General features: G+C 39.0%; 1 protein-coding gene and 1 non-coding gene across 2 annotated transcripts; one reads left to right on the forward strand and one right to left on the reverse strand.

Moving 5' to 3' along the window:
• Positions 1-16,756: 16,756 nt before the first annotated feature.
• Positions 16,757-17,074, reverse strand: LOC104587620 (heat shock 70 kDa protein 3-like). The gene has a single exon (XM_010245305.1). The coding sequence runs from the start codon at positions 17,072-17,074 to the stop codon at positions 16,757-16,759; it is 318 nt and encodes a 105-aa protein (XP_010243607.1).
• A 2,635-nt stretch (positions 17,075-19,709) lies between these two features.
• LOC148801773 (signal recognition particle RNA) lies at positions 19,710-20,015 on the forward strand. Its single transcript, XR_016084830.1, has one exon.
• The last annotated feature ends 800 nt before the right edge of the window (positions 20,016-20,815 follow it).

Below are 20,815 nucleotides of genomic sequence, written 5' to 3' on the forward strand. Positions count from 1 at the left end.
GAAACAATCATTTTTTTTCACCTTTTATATTAAAAGAACCAGTAAAAACATCAAACAAGAAAATATCTAGACATATACATAGCATGCATAATACGTGTGTTTTTTCATATATGTTTTGCTCTTTAAATTAGATAAGCATGGCTTTCTATAAATCAGGATTATATAAAGTTGGCCGAATTGTGTTTATATATAAAGTTGGAGTTTGATGGGTATTTTCCTTTTGCAGCAAGAAACAAAAAGGATTATATATAAAGTTGGAGTTTGATGGGTATTTTCATAGGAATACCTAGCTCATTTGGAATACGGGATGTTTCCATGTAAACATTTGGGTCCTCCAAAACAGACTGACCTGGTTAGTTTAATAAAGGAAAAAGAAAACAAAATGTATATAGATTAATGGGGTGCTCCTCAAATGTAAGGTTCAAAATATCAAAACACATCCACCCAAATGTAGCAGTTTTTAGGGTCATAGATATGTTAAATACGTCGATTTAGGACAAATGGCCATACTCAATGGAAAATAGCCTTCCCAATTATAGTGACAAGTTGTGTCAAGCACGACATGACCCCTAAGGTTGAGTTCGGCTTCAGTTAGGGCAAAGCCCATTAGAGCAGCCTTTATTGCCTTGAATTGAGAATATCTCCGTACTTATGTGCTTTATTTCATGAGAAGATATTCCTAATGCAAGGTTGCAAAAGTCTGTTAGAACGGTGTGGGCATAGATTTGTCCTGATAGAAGCTGATCTCCCTAAGGCCAGGTTAGGCTGAGGGTTTTTGGCCCATAGTCCAGCCTGACTTGCTAAATTCAATAGTTATTTGGAGGTTATAATTGCAAAAATATCCCCCAACAACTATAAACAACTATTTAGGGGGGTATTTGTGTATTTTATCAAAGGGGGTGCAAAGATGAATAAAATGCCCCTAGTGGTTATTAATAGCTAGCTTAAGGGGTATTTCAAGTGACAAATAAACTTTATAAATGACCAAAAACCCCTTTTAGAAACTATAAATGGCTAGTTTATGAGGGTATTTTGGTCAATTCAATTACTTATTACCTCTATAACTAACCCTTATCCATTTCTATCACAATAGCAATCATTTAATCAAATACAATCTCTCAGTGATTCTCGTACACTCATATTACTCTATAGTCTACTCACATCCAGTCATAATCTCAAATTATTTTATTTTTTTAATTTCAACAAGAAGGAGACTTGATCGAGTGTCTCAAGTTGAAGTTGGCCATTTTTGAAATTTAAAAGCTTTGCATTCAAGTTGAAATACTGAATTGGCATATCAAACTCTAAGGACCGAAGTGCAATTACAGGGTTAGTTGGATTTTTTTATAAGTTTCATATTTTAATATTTATTAACTTTCAAGCCCAATCTTTTGTTGGCCCTAATAATTCTAAGGCAAGGTCCAAAGTATCGGAAACGTAAGGTGTATTGGAAAGGTAATTTTAAGAGACGTATCGAGATATGCTTTGGAAACGTATAGATACGGACGAAAAATCAAGATACGCATGGATACACTAGAAAATCTGAAAAAAACCTTAAAAATATGAACAATAATAAAAATGAGTTTTATGTGAGTATAACTAATTTATTTAAACATAAAAATCATTCTTTAATGATTTATATAAAGTATCGGGATATAATTAGTAACCATTGAAAAATAATAGAAGAACTAAAATGTGTGTGTATATATATACTAATATTTATTAGTTAATATTTTTTTGAAATCATTTATTAGTTAATATTTATTATACATAGATTTAGATAATATTTATTATATATACAAGTTAATATATACCTTAATTTTAATAAATAAATATAACTTGTATTCATCTTATTATTATGTAAATATTAATAATCAAATTTATAGCATTTGTTGGGAAACATCCACCAAGGCAAAAAAGATTACTTTAAGTATAAAAAAACATGTCATTATAATAAGTAATTAAAGTTGGCATAATGGTTAATTAATTATTGTTATAAGCAAATTACTTGGGTTCGAAACTAGTTACCTTTGGTTTGTGATTTTTAACAAGTTATTTCACTTAAATAACATTTAATGACATCTATCAAAATGTTAGATTTCCAACATAGGAAATTTTGATATTTTATCTTGGTGGAAAGCATATGAAAATAATTATTCTATGTTTACTACTATGTCCATAGTAGAATCGAAATCTTGTTTTAGATAAATAGAGTAGCTATTTATCTATTTTCTCCATTTTTTGCATTTTTTTCTTATTTTCTTTTGTTTTAAAAATATAAAATAGTAATCATTACTTATCTTGATTAGATTAATAAAACTGCACAGTATTATAGAGAGACCTTTGGGTTTTTGAAGGCCTCTTAATATATATATATATATATAAAATAAAAATTGGACAGTCCATGTCAGCATGCTTCTGAGTTTTTCCTTTGAGAGAAGTTATTTATCTATTTTCTCCATTTTTCTTTGCATTTTTTCTTATTTTCTTTTGTTTTAAAAGTATAAAACAGTAATCATTGCTTATCTTGATTAGATTAATAAAGTTGCACACTATTAAAGAGAGACCTTTGGATTTTCCAAGGCCTCTTATTTTAATGCATGCTATTATTATATATAAAATAGAAAGAATCTATATAATAATAATAATAATAATAATAATAATAATAATAATAAAATTGGATGGTCCATGTTAGCATGTCTTTCCTTTGAGAGAAGCTATTTATCTATTTTCTCTATTTTTGCATTTTTTTTCTTATTTTATTTTGTTTTAAAAAATATAAAATAGTAATCATTGCTTATCTTGATTAGATTAATAAAATTACACACTATTAGAGAGAGACCTTTGGGTTTTCCAAGGACTCTTATTTTAATGCATGTTATTATTACATTTAAGAAAGACATTTAAGAGAGAGAGAGAGAGAATATATATAATAAAATTGGATGGTCCTTTGAGAGAATCTATTTCTCTATTTTTTATTTTTTTGCATTTTTTCTTGTTTTCTTTTGTTTTAAAAGTATAAAACAATAATCATTGCTTATTATATATATATTAGAGAAGTTATTTATCTATTTTCTTCATTTTTTTTACATTTTTCTTGTTTTCTTTTGTTTTAAAAATATAAAATAGTAATCATTACTTATCTTGACTAGATTAATAAAGTTGCACACTATTAGAGAAAGACCTTTAGGTTTTCCAAGGCCTCTTATTTTGAATTGGGATCTACTCCTCATGAAGCATGACTCGCACCCGCCTCACAGCCACATCCCACCCTGTATTAGGAACATCTCCCATGAACAATAAATACAAGTACGTGAGATGTTCTCAATATGCAACCAAGACATGTTATGAGGTCGATGTGAGGCATGCGGTGTGAGGAGTTGATCTGGACTCTCTTATTTTAATGCATGTTATTATTACAGTGAAAAAAGACATTTAAGAAAGAGAGAGAGAGAAAGAGACCTTTGGGTTTTCTAAGGCCTCTTATTTTAATGCATGTTACTAATATATTTAAAAGAGAGTGAGAATAATAATAATAATAATATAAATAGGTTGATCTTAAACAATCAAAAAATTATTAATGTAAAAATCCACTAAACTTTCACTAAAAATAAATATTAACAAAACTTAGTAAATATTAAAAATGTGTTTCAATTCCACTTAAAAATCAAACTTAATAAACACTAATAAAAATAAAAAATTTAAATATAAAAATATTAATTGATAGTTTTGATAATATTATTAGATAACTTATGGGTTGAAACCTTTATTGTGCATAATGAACTCATTAAAAATGATAAAAATTAATGAAAATTTAAAATACAGAACCCATTTTATTAACAATATGTTATTGCAAAAATTACTAAGTAATAATGAAAAAATACAAACAATTAATTAAAAATAAGAAATTTAAATATAAAAATATTAATTGGTAGTTTTAATAATATTATTAAATAACTTTGTATTAATGCATTTTTAATTAATTAATAATTTATATGAGTTGAGACCTTTATTGTTCATAATGAACTCATTAGAAATGATAAAAAATAATGAAAAATTAAAATGCAAAACCTATTTTATTAATAGTATTTTATTGCAAAAATTACTAAATAATAATGAAAAATACCAAAAATTACTAAATAATAATGAAAAATACCAAAAATTAATTAAAAATCCAAAAAATTATGAAAAACCTAAACATAATTAAAAAGTAACAATATTTTATATTAATAAGGGTATTTATTGAAAATATTTAAAAATTACAATTAATAGTATTTTATTATTAAAAAAATACCCAAGCCAAAAATTATTAAAAATATTGAAAATTAGATGTGTTTTTATTAAGTATGGTATTTATTTAGTTATTTAATTTATTTTACTAAAAGCAAATGAAAATTAATTTTGTAGTGACTAATATACAAAAGTAAATGCAGAAAATACTAAAAATTATTGAAAAATACTCATATGCAAAAATTACTGAATAATAATGAAAAAACACCAAAATTTAATTAACAATATGAAAATTCTAAAAACCTAAAGCTTAAATAAATTACTAAAAATAACTAAACAATTAAATTAATTGTATTTTATTGCAAAAAATACTGAATAATGATGAAAAAACAATATCTTTTAATTATCAATAGTAATATAATTAACAGTAATTATTTTTAAACTGTAATTTACACTAATTATAATTTAAGCTATAAAAAGTAAAAAATTACATTTAATTACCAAAAAGTTATATTTAATTACTAGAAAATTACATTTAATTAGTTTTATCCAAGAAATTAGCAATATTTCTGAAAATATGATAATTTCTAAAAATTATAGTATTTTAAATAAATACAGTAATTCAATAATTATAATATTTTAATAGCTAAAAATATTTTATTAATTAATAATAAAAATAACAAATTGTTTCTAACTTAACCTAACCCGATTAGATCTATAAATTTGTAGGCTCAAGCAACTATTTTCTTTTGAGCTAGGTCTAGCTGAGATATGCACCATGGCCACACATTATCTTGGATAATCAGATTCGAAGTCTAATTGGATATCAAACTTTTAGAGTCCAATGATGGCTTTAGTAGATAGGGCCTAAGCTAAACAACCCCTAATAAGCTCAACTTGGAGGTTATATGCATATATGGTAAATATTATTATATAATCTTTAAATAACAAATTTTATATTAAAATATAAAGAAATGTTATATATTTTTTATACAAGACTAGAATTAAATAAAAATTTTAATTTGTAAAAACTCATAGTTTTATAATTAACACGGGCCTCTTTATCAATAGAAAATGTGCGAGCTCGAGCCCGAGCCCGGCCTGACCATCATGCCTAGATCTTGAGACCGAGCCCAACCCTTATATAAAGCCCAAAGCTTGAGCCCAAACCCGAAGCCTGATCTGTACACAAAATGTCTTATTTTCAGTATTCTTTTATAAACTAATATTATATTAATTTAATAATAATTTAATAAATTAATAAACTAATTTATATTTCCTAATAGTAAATCGATATTTATTAATAATTTAAGAAGCATATATATTATATTTATTATATATAATATAAGTACCTTTTTATATATGTAATAGTATCAAGCCGAGCTTATTTGAGAAAGCTTGAGCTTGGGCCCACAAGTTTGAAATTTTGTCCAAGCCTAAGATTAATAGGTCAGGTCGGGTTGGGCTGTCGAGCTACACAGCCCATACATAGGTCTAATTGTATATATAAACAATTGTATACATAAAAAAACATATGAAATAAAAATTTAAACATCTTTATCAATTTTTTTTAAATGGACCTCTCATAGATTGGCCCGGTCCGTGGCCTGGCTTGGCCTAAGGCTCGGCCCATGGACCAGCCCATCCTACGGCACGACATGGGTCCGCATGGGCTTGGGCCATGGGCCATGCCGAATCGACCCCGCAAATTATCCTAGGGGAGGGAGGCATGGCTTGGGACACCCTGTGGGCCAACACGAAACAGCCTACACTTTGTGCGGGCTACATACGGGTCGTGTCATGCTGGCCCAGCATGACTCGATTTACACCTCTACTTGAACCCTCCCAATACTAGGGCCGGGACAAGAAAATTTGAGGATTCCCCATCCTTGATGAGGAGTGGGGTGTCTTGCCCCTAAACTCGCCTGACATTGAGGAGTGGTTGCCTTGCCCTGAACCTGCTTGACACTAACAGAGTGGGGATGGGGTAGAGTGTCTTGACTATGGGGTAGGGAGAGGGATGGGTGCCCTGCCTTGCATCCCATGGGTCCATGCTAAAGCAAGAAAAAGAAGGACATGGCACATCATCCAATGTATCACCAAAAGAACAGGAAAGTGGGACTAAGAAAATTTTTGGGCAAATTTCTTAAATTACCCCTATTGTTTAACTAGTTGACAAACTTAACCCTTATTGTTCATATATTTTATTAAAGTACCCCTACTATTTCTAACAATTAATTAATTACTCCCCTAATGTTAGGGTTTCGTCACAAGCTGTCATAATCCGCTCATATACCACAGGGTCCACAACACATGAATGTTATATTTTGAGAAAATGACAATAATACCCTTCTCTTCTTTCTGATGCTGGTGCTTATAATCAGAAAATTGGGGGTGCCGGTGCCTGCCATTTGAATCTAAGGAATATGTAATTACTTTTATTCACCCCTGGCATTGATGTTTGCAAAGCTACGCTTCTTCTCAATATCTCCGGTTTGGGGAGAGAAATGGTAGTTATCGTCTGAACGAAGAAGGTTACCAATCCACTCAAAGCGGGTTACCAGAAATTATATTTAATTAGTTTTAGCCAAGAAATTAACAATATTTCTAAAAATATGATAATTTCTGAAAATAAATATAGTAATTTAATAATTACAAAATTTTAGTAGCTAACAATATTTTAATAATTAATAATAAAAAGTAACAAATCGTTTCTAACTTAACCTAACCCAATTAGATATATAAATTTGCAGGCTCAAGCAACTATTTTCTTTTGATTTAGGTCTTGGTGAGATATGCACCATGCCCACACATTATCAGGGATAATCAGATTTGAAGTCTAATTGGGTATCAAACTTTTGGAGTCCAATGATGGCTCTAGCGGATAGAGCCCAAGCTAAACAACCCCTAATAAGCTCAACTTAGAAGTTATATGCATATATGGTAAATATTATTATATAATATTTAAATAACAAATTTTATATTAGAATATATAAAAATGTTATATATTTTTTTATACTAGACTAGAATTAAATAAAAATTTTAATTTGTAAAAAATCATAGTTTTATAATTAACACGAGCCTCTTTATCAACAGAACCCGCCTAATAATGGAGACGAGACGAAAAAAATTCAAGGATTCTCCATCCTTGATGAGGAGTGGGGTGCCTTGCCCTTGAACTCGCCCGACATTGAGGAGTGGTTGCCTTGCCCTAAACCCGCCTGACACTAGGGATGGAGCAGGGATGGGGTAGAGTGTCTTGACTATGGGACAGGGACAGGGATGGGGTGCTCTGCCCTGAACCTACCCTGTTGTCATTCCTATATAATTGTTAATTATTAGTAAAATTAATACAAATGTTAGCTTTTGTAATTATTTTTATTTATTTAAAGTTAATCAAAATTTCATTTAAAAATAATAACAATTATTAAAATTACTACAAATTATTAATAAAAATAAATTTATTAAAAATATTTATTCATATTAAATTAATAATAATTATTTTTTGTAAATCAACATTAAATGGAAAATAAAATTATTAAAATTTTAATTTAATATTAATTCATATTAAATTAACAATAAATTTGATTATTAATTTAATATTAATTAATAATAAATAAAATTATTACGTCTATACTAAAGAAAGATAAAGAAGGACATGGCACGTCATCCAATGTATCACAAAAAGAAGAAGAAAGTGGGAATTGAAGAAAATTATTGGACAAATTTCTTAAACCACCCCTACTATTCAATTAATTAATTATTCCCCCAATGTTAGGGTTCCGTGTCAATCCCTCATAATCCACTCATATACCACACGATCCACACCACATGAATAGAGAAAATGACAATAATACCCTTCTCTTCTTTCTGACGTCGTCTCTTCTTTCTGACGCCGGTGCTCATAATCAGAAACGTGGGGGTGTCGGTGCTTGCCATCTGAATCTAAAGAACATGTGCTTACTTTTATTCACCCCCGGCACTGATGGTGGTTTTCGTCCGAACGAAGCGGGTTACCAATCCACTCAAAGACAGGGTGAGAAATTGTCTGTGCGACTGCAACCTCTCATACAACTCAGCTCCCTTGCTTGGACGACTATCGATGACGATAGTGAAAGCATCGTGGTCGTCCTTCAAAGCCTCCTGCTTGCTGCTTGGCCTGCTCGACAGCTTGAGCAGCAATTCCCACTTCTTCTGCTCCTCTTTTGAAATGGAAGAGATCGGCCAAGGTCGATTTTCTTCATTGAGTTTCTCTGCGACAACGGCATCGCCGGCTGCGGTCCTGAATGGGCGAAAGGAAATTGAGGCTGAGAGATGGGTTTTCTGTTTATTGCAAGAGAGGGCAGAGAGCAGCCATGGTCATGGAGGATTGATATTCAACGGTCGTTAATCTTCAAGGATATCTGATGGAGGATGATTTGACCCGACTTGCTGGGATGATGACACGTGGACTAGACTCAGCACGAGCAACAAATCAGCACCATGGCTTGATTGCGACCAAGTAACGAGTCTGTAGAACAACTCGCTACGTCATAGCTCTCTATAGGGGGAGCTCGCTACAATGCGAGCTCTAGGTCCCCTGAGCTACTGAGAAGGGAAACCAGCTTGCTCCAGCACCTGGGCAGAAGAATTGCCCTAAAGACCAACCTTGATAAGGGTCACCCCGAAGTACCCCTAAGAGCTTGCTACAAAGTAGCTCACTGAGCAATAGGGTAGCTCGCGGCTAAGCAATGCTACGCCCTCAGGAAGCTTCTATCTGACAAGACCGTACTCGTCAGATTGTGCCACGTCTCTCGACTAACAACGCAGTCCCTGCCCGTTTGACAGTCTGCCCCATGTCTCTCGCAGATGGTGGCGTGCCTGCCCCTTTGGAACGTGTCACTCAGCCAAGCGGATTGTACACTATAACGATCACCTACGCAGACCAGGCAGGTAACGGCTGCGACAGGAGCCCAGTGGCGGTTACGCTTGATTTGACAAGAATGCCCCTATAAAAGCCTTTTAGGCGAAGGGGAGAGAGACATTCACTCATTTTGAACTTGGATTATCTGACTTACTCACGAGTTAACCTCGCAGCATAGTGATCTATCGTGACCTACACTCTTAGCTTTTTATACTCTTTCCTTCCTCCCCAGCGTTCTAACTTAAGCTTCGAAGTATTCCCGCCGGGAAAATCACCGGGAATCCTTCTTCTTCGTCTTCTCAGGTGTCGTCCGTTACCAACAAGGAGCCAGTCAGCAGCTAGCTAGGAGTGTCCGGATTGTGCTGCATCATTTGGCGCCGTCTGTGGGAAACGCTTCTAAAAGCCTTCCTCCAAGCTTTTACAACTCCTTCTTCCAAAAACTTGGCATTTTTCATGGCTTCTTCCAGCATTGCCGGACGTGGCAACAACCAAAACGCTTCTAGGGAGCAACCTCAACTGCCTACTGTTTGCATTGAACAGTTTACCGTCCCCCTCTCCGTGGATGGAGTCCCCAGTTTGAATGTGCCTCTTACAGTGGCACCCTTCGTTGCTCCGCTCTCTTCTACAATAGGAGCAACCTTTGCTGAACCCTCGGTTGTGCCCCCAACGGCCAACCTGAACCAATTGTAGGACTTGGTGCAATGCATGCGGGCCATGCAGGCTCAAATGCAACAGTTTCAACGATTCCGACTCTACCAACAATAAGTGTTGCACCAGGTTTCCTAGTACCATTACCGGCAGCAGTTTCCCCCTCTGCCTCAAGCCCAGACGTCACTTCCCCCTCGACACCCGGCCACGAAGCAAACCAAGCCCTCCTGTCGGAGTGAGCAGCCTCGTCGGGGAGAAGCCTCCCAGGTCCAGGATCTAGCCAAGAGCCAAGCCTCTTCCCATAGTAAGAAGGAGAGGCCGGCTACCCCCGCCTTGCAGCTTGTGGGTGGGTCAGGGGCCTCTCACCCGACAAAGCCCGTGTCACCACAGCCTTCGCAGTTTGAGCTCCTGCTCGCGGACAATCCATTCGAGGTCTTGGCAGCGGACTACACACAGGGCCCTTCGGTCCCGAGTCGTCACTAGCGGTCCGAGCCTATCGAGCTCGACAACACTGAAGCGTCGAGCACCAACGCTAAGCCAGTAAAGCAGTAACGAAGACGGCGACGAGCTCGCCGAACTACTTCCAGAGCCTCTCTTGAGCTCAAAGGAAAAGAGGAGGTATGCTCAGGTGAAGTAAAAGCTACCCCCCTCCTCTCGGTTTCTTCCCCACTATCTCCAGAACTCCTTGTTGTTCCCATGCCAAGGGATTTCAAGCTCCCTCCTCTGGACAAGTATGATGGGTCTTTCGATCCAAATGACCATGTGGATGCCTTCTAGTGCCAGATACACTTGGTACGAGCCAGCGAGTCCTGCATGTGCATGGCCTTTTCCACTACCTTAAAAGGAGTGGCCCGCACCTAGTACCGAAACCTTGCACACAGCTCGATAAGAAGTTGGGCGCAATTCGTACAAGTTTTCACCTCCCACTTCATCACCAGCAAGAGGTGCCCACGAACTCAGGAGAGCCTCCTCGGCATAGTGCAAAAGGAAGGGGAGTCCATCCGGAGCTACATCAAGCGGTTCAATGATGCTTGTTTGCAGATACCCGACCTAGATCCCGTAGTTCACCTCATAGCAGCCAAGCGAGGTATCACCCATAAGGAGTTCAAGTGGCACGTATTTTTCAACCAACCCAAAATCGTGACTGAGTTCCTTAAGCTCGCGGATCGGTTCATTGGGACCGAGGAGGAAATCAACCAGATGGGCGAGTAGGCCCTAGAAAAAAGAAAGAGGGAGCCAGAACCCCCGTCTCAAGGTGACGGAAGGAAGAAGAAGGACATAGCTCGGGGGGCGAGGCCAATCCAGTCCTCCCGAGCTCCAGCAACAGAAAGAGACTACATGCCCCTCAACACAAAATGGGTTGAGATCCTCATGGCGATCAAGGACGCTCCATACGTGAAGTGGCCACCTCGGGTGAAGGTCGACCCTAGCACCCGGATAAAAATTTGTATTGTAGTTTTCATAAAGATCACGGTCATAGTACCGAAAGTTGTAAAAACTTCCGCGATGAGATAGAAGAACTCATCCGTCGTGGATATTTACGAAATTTTGTACAAAGTAATGGTAATAATAATAAAGCAGGTCGACTAGGGGAACAAGGTAGGGATGCCCCCGAGTCCAGTAGGCAAGCGGAGCAACCGCAGAAGCAGCCCCCCCGAGGAGAGACCAGTTCGGGGGATCATCCATGTTATAGTCGGAGGTCAATTGTGGCGGGTTGCACCTCAGCAGCAGCTCGCGCGTCAACTCGCAGGACCGACAGGGAAGGGCAGAACCCTTCGAAGTGGCCAAGGACAGAAGACCCCATCTTCTTCTCAGAGGATAATGCATGCAGGGTTCACTACCCCCATGACGACGCGCTCGTCATAAAGGTGAAGATCAATGACTACGAAGTCAAGCGAGTCCTCGTCGATTCAGGCAGCTCGACAGATATCCTCTTCAAGGCGGCCTTCGACAAAGTTCAACTTCAGGAGAGCGACCTAAAGCCCACGAACACTCCCTTGGTGGGCTTTAGCGGAGAGGAAGTTCGGCCCCTAGGAAGGGTGACTGTACCTATGGAAGTCGACACCTGGCCTAGCATTGTGAGGCTCAACCACGACTTCTTGGTGGTCGCAACCCCCTCCCCGTACAACGCCATAGTGGGTCGGCCGATTACCCATGCTTTACGGACTGTGGTGTCAACCTACTACTTGGCCATGAAGTTCCCCACGGACTTCAGCATCGAGGTAGCGTGAGGTGACTAGCTAGAGTCTCGCAAATGCTACGTCGCCACCCTCAAGGGAAAAGCCAAGGTGGCCGACATCCTCGAGCTGGAGCGACCTACGGAGTAGAGCGAGGAGTGAGCTGCGCCTATGAAGGAGACCGTCTCTATCCCAACCTCGGCAGAGGACCCTGCCCGAACGCTTTAGATCGGTGCTTCCATCGAGGAGCCCCTGCGATCCGAACTGGTACACTTTCTACTTAAGAATTTAGATGTTTTTGCTTGGTCTGTGGCGGAAATGCCCGGCATAGACCCCAGCATCATAACTCATAAGCTTAATACTAATCCTGTAGTTAGGCCCGTTAGACAGAAGAAACGCAACCTAGCCCCAGAGCGGTGGAGGGCAGTCAATGAGGAGGTCGGGAAGCTCCTTGCAGCCAATTTTATTAGGGAAGTTCATTACCCAAGTTGGGTGGCCAACCCCGTTCTGGTGAAAAAGGCTAACGGTAAGTAGCGCATGTGCGTCGACTACACCGACCTGAACCGAGCTTGCCCAAAGGACTGCTTTCCACTCCCTAGAATTGATCGCCTAGTGGACGCGACCTCGGGGCATGAGTTGCTGAGCTTTCTAGACGCCTACTCGGGCTACAATGAGATCAGGATGGACCCAGCCGATGAAGAGAAAACCGCCTTCATATCCGAGCTCGGCATGTACTGTTACAAGGTCATGCCCTTCGGATTAAAAAATGCCAGGGCAACCTTCCAAAGACTTGTAAATAAACTGTTTGAGCCATTGATTGGCCAAAAGGTGGAATGTTATGTAGACGACATGGTCGTCAAAACCCAGCTTTCTTGCGACTTAATACAAGATTTGAATATGGTTTTTGAAATTCTGCGTAAATTCAATATGAAGTTGAACCTGAATAAGTGTGCCTTTAGAGTCACCTCGGGTAAATTCTTGGGGTACATTGTGAACCGGAACGACATTGAGGTCAACCCGGACAAAATAAAGGCCATCGTAGATATGAGACCACCTCAGAAAGTGAAGGAGGTTTAGAGGTTGAACGGCAGAATAGCCGCTCTGAGCCGCTTCATGTCCAAATCGGCAAATCGCTACCTGCCTTTCTTTAAGGCAATGAAAAGCAAAGGGTTCGAATGGACCCAAGATTGTTAGATCACATTTGACGAGCTCAAAAAGTACCTCGCTAGTATACAGGTCTTAACCCGACCCGAAGAGGGCGATGTTTTAGAGCTGTACCTCTCGGCCAACGATGAAGTGGTCAGCTCGGTACTAATAAAAGAAGTAGATCGGGTCCAACGACCTATCTACTATGTCAGTAAAGTGTTGTAGGGAGCAGAGACAAGATACCCGGAGATAGAAAAAATGGCATACGCACTGGTTATCACAGCCCGAAAGCTCCGCCCGTACTTCCAAGCTCACACTGTTACTGTCCTCACCAACAAACCTCTGAGGCAAGTCTTACTCAAGCCCGAGGTCTCCGGTCGACTAACGAAGTTGTCCGTTGAGCTCAACGAGTACGATCTCCAATATAAGTCGCAGACTGCTATTAAGGCCCAAGCCTTAGCAGATTTCGTTGCGGAGTGCACTTTCAGCTCCGAAGTCCCTAGGCTAGTTGAGCACGGGCCCCCCATTTCAGGTGAGCCCGGAGCTCCCAGGCCAATTGAGTCCGAGCATCGTGAGGTTGCAACCAGTGCTGCAGCGGAACTGGATTCTTCACGTAGATGGCTCCTCGAACCAGCAGGGCAGAGGAACCGGAATAGTCCTGCACGGCCCAAGTGGCACAAAGTTGTAGTATGCACTGCGCTTCGAGTTCGCGACATCCAACAATGAAGCGGAGTACAAAGCGTTGATAGCCGGGCTAGCTCTAGCCAAAGAAATGAAAGCCAAGCACATTATCTTCTGTAGCGGCTCCCATCTCGTGGTCAATCAGGTTACAGGAGAGTATGAAGCTCGCGAACCGACTATGATTGCCTACTTAGCCAAAGTATAGGAGGCCCTACTCAATTTCCAGTCATATTTCCTCAGGAAAATCCCAAGGTCGAAGAACATTGAGGTCGACGCCCTGTCCCGGTTAGCCAACACCAGTGATAACACTATGAGGACCGTGTACATAGACGACCTGCCTCGGCCTAGCATTCTCGGGGGGGCAGAGGAGGTCGCTCCCGTCGTTCAAGCAGAGCTGAGCTGGATCGACTCGTTCGCGAGCTTCCTACTATATGGGACCCTCCCTGCAGACCGCAATGCCGCTAGAAGGGTAGAGCGTCAGGCGGCCAAATATGTCATAATAGACAAACGACTGTACCAAAGATCCTACATGCTCCCCTACCTGCACTGCTTGTGGCCTACCGAAGCCGAGCTCGTACTCCGCGACACTCATGAGGGTTTGTGCGACAGACACTTGGGGGGCAGGGCCCTCGCCCAAAAAGCACTACGATAGGGATACTACTAGCCAACAATGAAAGCAGACGCCATTGAGCTCATCAGAAAGTGTGACAAGTGCCAGAGGCATGCCAACATCCACCATCAGCCCGCTGCTGATCTCAAGTATCTCACTAGCCCGTGGTCTTTTGCGCAATGGGGCATCGATATACTTGGACCGTTTCCACCAAAAACAAGCTAGAGGAAGTTCCTAGTGGTCGAAGTGGATTATTTCACCAAGTGGGTAGTAGTCGAACCCCTTGTAATAATCACAGCCCGGAACGTTCAGAGCTTCTTTTGGAAGAACATAGTGTGCCGCTTCGGGTTTCCTTGGGTATTGATTTTTGATAATGGTAAACAGTTCGAGAACATCAAGTTCCAGAACTAGTGCCAAGACATGGGGATCCGACATAACTTCACTTCGGTCGCACATCCTCAAGCAAACGGTCAAGCAGAGGTTACGAACAGAGCTATTCTTTGCGGACTCAAAGCGCACCTAGACCGAGCTAAAGGACTGTGGGCAGACGATCTACCCAGCATTCTATGGGCTTACCGAACCACAGAGAAGACTGCCACAGGAGAAACCCCCTTCAACCTCACCTATGGCACCGAAGCAGTCATCCCAGCTGAGATTGAGGTTCCCTCGCTACGACTGGAAGCATATGACGACAAGGCAAATGAAGATGAGCTACGTACCAACCTCGACCTACTCGACGAAGTAAGGAACCTTGCATATATTAGGACCGTAGCTTATCAACAAAGAGTAGCTCGGTACTATAACGCCAGGGTCAAGAAGCGGAACCTCCGCGTTAGCGACCTGGTCCTTCGAAAAGTTATGGTACCTGAGCCCGGCGTTGGTAAGCTCAGACCGAATTGGGAAGGACCTTGCCGGGTGAAACGAGTTCTCGAGGAAGGAACATACGAGCTCGAAACCCTTGAAGAGAAACAAGTAACTCGGGCATGGAATATTGTCAACTTAAGGCAATATTACCTGTAACTACTGAGTAGACCATGAGTCACTCCCAAAGCCTAAGGGCCAAAATGCCGGGCTAACACGACCTCGACGCAATAAGACCTAGTCACCTCCATGGCATGGGCAAACTTCAAGGGTAGATTATAAGTCAGCCCCTCAGCCTAAGGGCTAAAATACCGAGCTAACTGAGACCTTGGCATCAAGAAAGACTTAGCCACTTCAGCGATGAAGGCAAAGTATGAAATATCAGAGGCGTAAGCAGCTCGGTTTTAAACCCATGAAGCATAGCTCATCTTAGTACGTTGGTTGAACTAAGGAATAACCAACAAACGCATAGTTCGGGCACACATGGTAATCACTTTGCAGTACACCAGATAGATGCCTTAAACGTTAAAGGACAGCTCGGGCATGTAGCTCTGAAAGCTCAAGTGACGAGATCGCTTTAGCAAAAATAAGCACACCATACTTAGAATAAAAAGGAAGGAATTTCATTATCATTCAAAAAAGAATCGAGCTAAATAGCTCGAGAAAGTTTAGTAGAAGGTAAAAAGAGCAAAACCGCCCAACAAGATCTTTTCAAGACCGGGTTTATGGCACTCGAGAGCCACCAGAAATCAGAGCAGAAAACCAACGCTGCCGGCCTCAGGGGTCCACCTCCTCCACCTCGTCCTCGTCCTCCGGAGAGTCAGGCTCTTCCTCCTTCGCCTGGTCCACCGTCTCGGGAGACAAGCCCTTCATGGTAATGTCGTCAAGGTTGAGCCCAGAAAATTTCTTTCGGACCAACCAGCGGTAGAGCTTGAATTCGGAGCGGTACGAGATTGAGCCATACTTCACTTGGAGGTCGTGATACTCCTGGGAGTCCTTGAAGTCCCAGACCGTTCTCTCCCGCTCGGCCTCCACCATGTTGTTGAAGTTCCGAGTTTGGTCCAGAAGAGTGGACTCCAAGTCCTGAACCTGTTGGCGAAGGAGCTCCCTCTCTGCTGCCACCCTCGACGACTCCTCTTTGTAGCGCGCACTCTCTTCAGAAAGCTTGGCGATCTGCGCCTCCTGGTCTCGGACGAGCAGCTCTTGGGACTCGCTCCCCTTGCGAGTGTGAAGGAGCTCACCCCGAGTCCGGTCGAGCTCGCCCTGGAGCTTCTGAACGATGACCTTCTGGTTACGAACGTCGCCGGAGTGGACGTGCGTCTGGAGGGCCATGGCGTGGATGGCGGTGTTCACCTGCCAACAAGAGGTGGCAGCAACCAGAAGTGCAAAGTGACTCGCGCCGCCTCCTTGGCTTGGATCTTCTTGGTCGTTTTCTTCATTGGCAAAACTTAAGACCCAGAATCGATGAAGAAGCAATCGATTGTCGATGAAGAAGGTCGATCAATCAAAGTCCTCCCCTCCGAGGTGAGTATCTCTGGTAGTGGCCTTCACCTCAAAGATACCCTCTTCAATGGTAACGAGGGAGACACCAAAGGTTCCACCACCAAGGTCAAAAAATGAGGATATTCTTCTCGCAATGGCAGTAGTCATGGAGTACTCAGTGATGATACGCATGGTATTCAGGCCAGCGATGACACTAGCATCCTTTGTGGCTTGATGCTGAGAGTTGTTGAAGTAGGCGGGGACTGTGACAATGGCGTTCTTAACAGTCGAACCAAGATAGGCCTCAACAATCTCGTGCATCTTCATTAGGACCATGGATGAGATCTCCTATATCTTCTTCATTCTTCTCCTTCAAAGTTCAGAAAAGAAACATTCACGACATAAAGATTGTCTCCTTTTAAAAAGAAACCTTCACAACCACAAAACATCCTGATCAGGCGAGATTTTGATGATGAAGACTTTCAAAACCCTAATCTAATTGAAAATATAAGGATTTTCAAAAGAGGGATTTTGCTACAAAAAGAGAGATAAAGAGATTCCCGCTTCTTTTCTCTTTCTTTCAGGAAGAAGAAGAAGGAAATAAAAATTTAGCTTCTTTTCTCTTTCTTCTATGGCCGATTTTGGCGAAGGAAAATATAGGGATTGTCATCGGTTGCAAATTTAACATTTCATATTTTCCTTGGCATTTAATGATGAAAATTGTAAAAAATAATAGGATACTTTAAGACAATATATACACAGTAAGGTAGAGTTTCTCAAATAGTTAAATAGTAGCAGGGGTAATATAAGAAATTTGCCCACAATTCTTTTTTTAAATTATTGCAAAATTTGAAATTATTGTAAATTTTGAGATTTTCTATTTTATTTGTACCTTGTAAGTTATTTGTAATTTTTTATTTTCTATTTTGTTATAGCATTTTTTATTTCATTGTTAATTATTTTTAATTTTATTTAATCATTTTATATTTTTATTGTACGAATTGATTATTCATATAGAAAAAAATTTTAAGATGATTTTTTCAAATTATTGTTACAACCATTGAATTTGTCATTTTTTCTTTAATTTTCATTAATTTTTATGTTTTTTGATTTTTTATAGTGAAATAAGAAAAGAAAATGAAATAATATAGGCCGACCTAAACCAACCCGGCCCAATGGCCATGGGCCACGGGCCTGGGCTTATGTTGGGCCCACCCCAACCTGCACGATCTATGCTAGCACGACCCACCATAGTACGTAGCCGTGTTGGGCTGGCACAACCACACAAAAATGTGGGTCGTGTTGGCCCGACACGGCCCACATTACACCTCTACAGAGATAGATGGCTTGTTCCAAAGCTTGTAACTTGAAACTTTTTCTATTTGTTTTGGCTCTCTGAAAGTCTGAATTGCATGCACCTATCAATAACTCAATACTTTGAATCATGAATAACTGTGTATGATTTTGTTTAATTTTCAAAACAAAAATAATTGCCACATCAACAAAAAACATATTGATTTTATTACTAGGAAAAATACATCCATTATTCCACTATTTTTGTTTTGAAAAAGCAAAGCCAATCACGATAGTAAAAAATGTCATGTATATTTTGTAGGGTTTGTTTGATTCCCTAAAATAGATGCTTGGAATCGGAATGGCCATTTTGATTCTAACCGTTTGTTTTGATGGAACGGGATTCCCATCAAGAACTAAAGAATTCATGACAAAAAATCCCCCAAACATTATTAAATTAATAATAATATAATAACAATATATTAATAATAAAATAAAAGTATTGTAATAAAATATTAATAAATTAATAATAAAAAACAAAGATATTAATTATTAAATATAATAATAAAGTATAAATAAAATATTAACATAATATAATTAAAGAAATAATAAAATACTAGCTAAGTAAATAGTGAAGCTATGTTTGATGAAAAAAAACTCGAAAGACTCCATTTGGAAAGAATACAAATACAAATTTATTTAGTACAAATACAAGGTTTAGAAATACAAATATCGACCATTTACAAGGTAATGTATTTGTATATACACTATCTAAACTAAGCCGAAGGTCCAAAAGCACTTACAGCTTTCTAGTAAAACTAATTTTGGTAGCTTCTTCAAAGCTGCTCAATTAACGGTGAAGCCCTCAAATGGGCTTTATAATGACATGCTTTTTGCCAACTAAAGCTTCCATTGATTTGGGAAATGATACCATATCCCCAAGCTCAATAGCGCGAGATTGACCCGGGTACGATGTACAGGGTTTTCGAGGCTTGATGTGATTTGCCCAATCCAAGTAGAAAATAATGAAATAAATAGAATTTTTGCGACATGAGTGAAGCTATGTTTCATGAAAAACTCAAAAGTTTAAAAATACAAAATCAATCATATACAAGGTAACATATTTATATTTAAATTCTTCACAAATAAATCTAAAAGTGCAAAAATGTATAACTTGGATATAGTTATAGATACACTTTAGAAATACATGGATACAAACGAAAAATATAAAAATGCATATAAATTCAATAATTATATTAGTAACTTCAAGTTTATTGTTAAAATAACTATAAATAATGTATAAATATATAAGAATTGTATATTATAATATGAAGAAATACATTATTATTGATATAATGTGATGTATAGATATTATACAATTTTATTGATAATATATCACTTTTTATTTTATTAAAATCCAATATACAAAAAATATACAACAGTTATAATTGAATTGTTATATCAATTATTTTTTATTTTATTATTTTCAATTTTTAACATTAACAAAAAATCAACCAAAAAATAAACCACAAAACAAGTAGGTATAGTCGTAGATGACATGCTTTTTCCCAATTTAAACTTCCCTCAATTTGGGCAATGAGTCAATGACACCATATCCCACATCGTTAACACGATAGACATCTAACTTCCTTATTAGTCTAGGAATACAAAATAGCTCGCCGAGCTCGGTAGCGTGAGCTTGTAACCCTGAGCGGGGGCATCAAGATGGTCGTACATAAACTCGATCCGACGGGTGGGATCTGTAGAGGCTTGACCCGGTTCGCCCGGTTCCAAGTAAGGAGTTGGGCCATGCGATTCGGGCGAAGGCTCGGGTTTCATGGTCCTTAGAACGGAGGGCACCGCGTCAGGCTGGTTTCACAGAGCAGCGACAACCTCCCGCTCCCGTCGGTGGAAGGATAACGAATCGTTGCCTTTCTGTCCCACTGATGCCTTAGGATCCGAGTTCAATCGGACGGCCATCTTTTTCTTTTTCTTCCGTTCTATATATTTTTAGGGTTTCTTTTCTCAGGTTTACAAGTCTTGATCAGGTCGAATTCTCGTTTTTCGGTTCAGAAAGGAAAGTGGTAAAAAGGGTTGGAAGGTCTTACAGACGACGATCGACGGCGCTGAGGTGAGGGGAAGCAAATTTGCGCCTTTGCCATTACCGCCGCCTCCCTCGCGAACTCAGCCCAGGTTCGTTTTTCTGTTAACACAATACTTTATTCTTACTAATCAAAGAAGCTCAAAAGAGGATTGGGGCTAACAATTACAGTGCCTGTAATTTGATCTCCAACAACTTAAATATCCTGGCATTGTTTTTTGATAAGTGAATAATTTATTAAAATCATAATTGATGAAAACGGTACAAGGAACCATTACAACAAGCAAGCATATTTCAATTGAGTCCAATGCAATTCATCCCTATTAATTTCCTATTACATTAGCTTCTCTTCCCACCCATTATATTCTAACTTTTAGGTTCATATTCCTTGTTAAAATATTATTCTGGGCAGTTGGCTCATCTTCGTGACCCCTTTCTCTCAGAAATTCCTTCACCAGACACATCTCAACCTGAAGCCCCCATTGAATTCATAGTTCAGCGCCTCAATACCATGGCCAACAACATGATTCAACATTCCCAGTGTACATTCTCTCCTTGATATTCCCCATATTTTATTACAATATAATACAATACAATACTTGTTTCAAAAAAAAAAAAACCTTGATCAAATGTAGTAGATGATTGCTAGCTTAAATGAGAAGATGTTTGTTGAAGATAAAGAT

The sequence above is a fragment of the Nelumbo nucifera genome, chromosome 3, assembly GCF_055504915.1.
Source record: "Nelumbo nucifera cultivar China Antique chromosome 3, China Antique-T2T, whole genome shotgun sequence".
In the NCBI taxonomy this organism is placed as follows: Eukaryota; Viridiplantae; Streptophyta; class Magnoliopsida; order Proteales; family Nelumbonaceae; genus Nelumbo; species Nelumbo nucifera.

Bases quoted from the DNA above. Each gene is read 5' to 3' on its own strand.
- LOC104587620 (XM_010245305.1), bottom strand. From the start codon at position 17,074: ATGGTCCTAATGAAGATGCACGAGATTGTTGAGGCCTATCTTGGTTCG.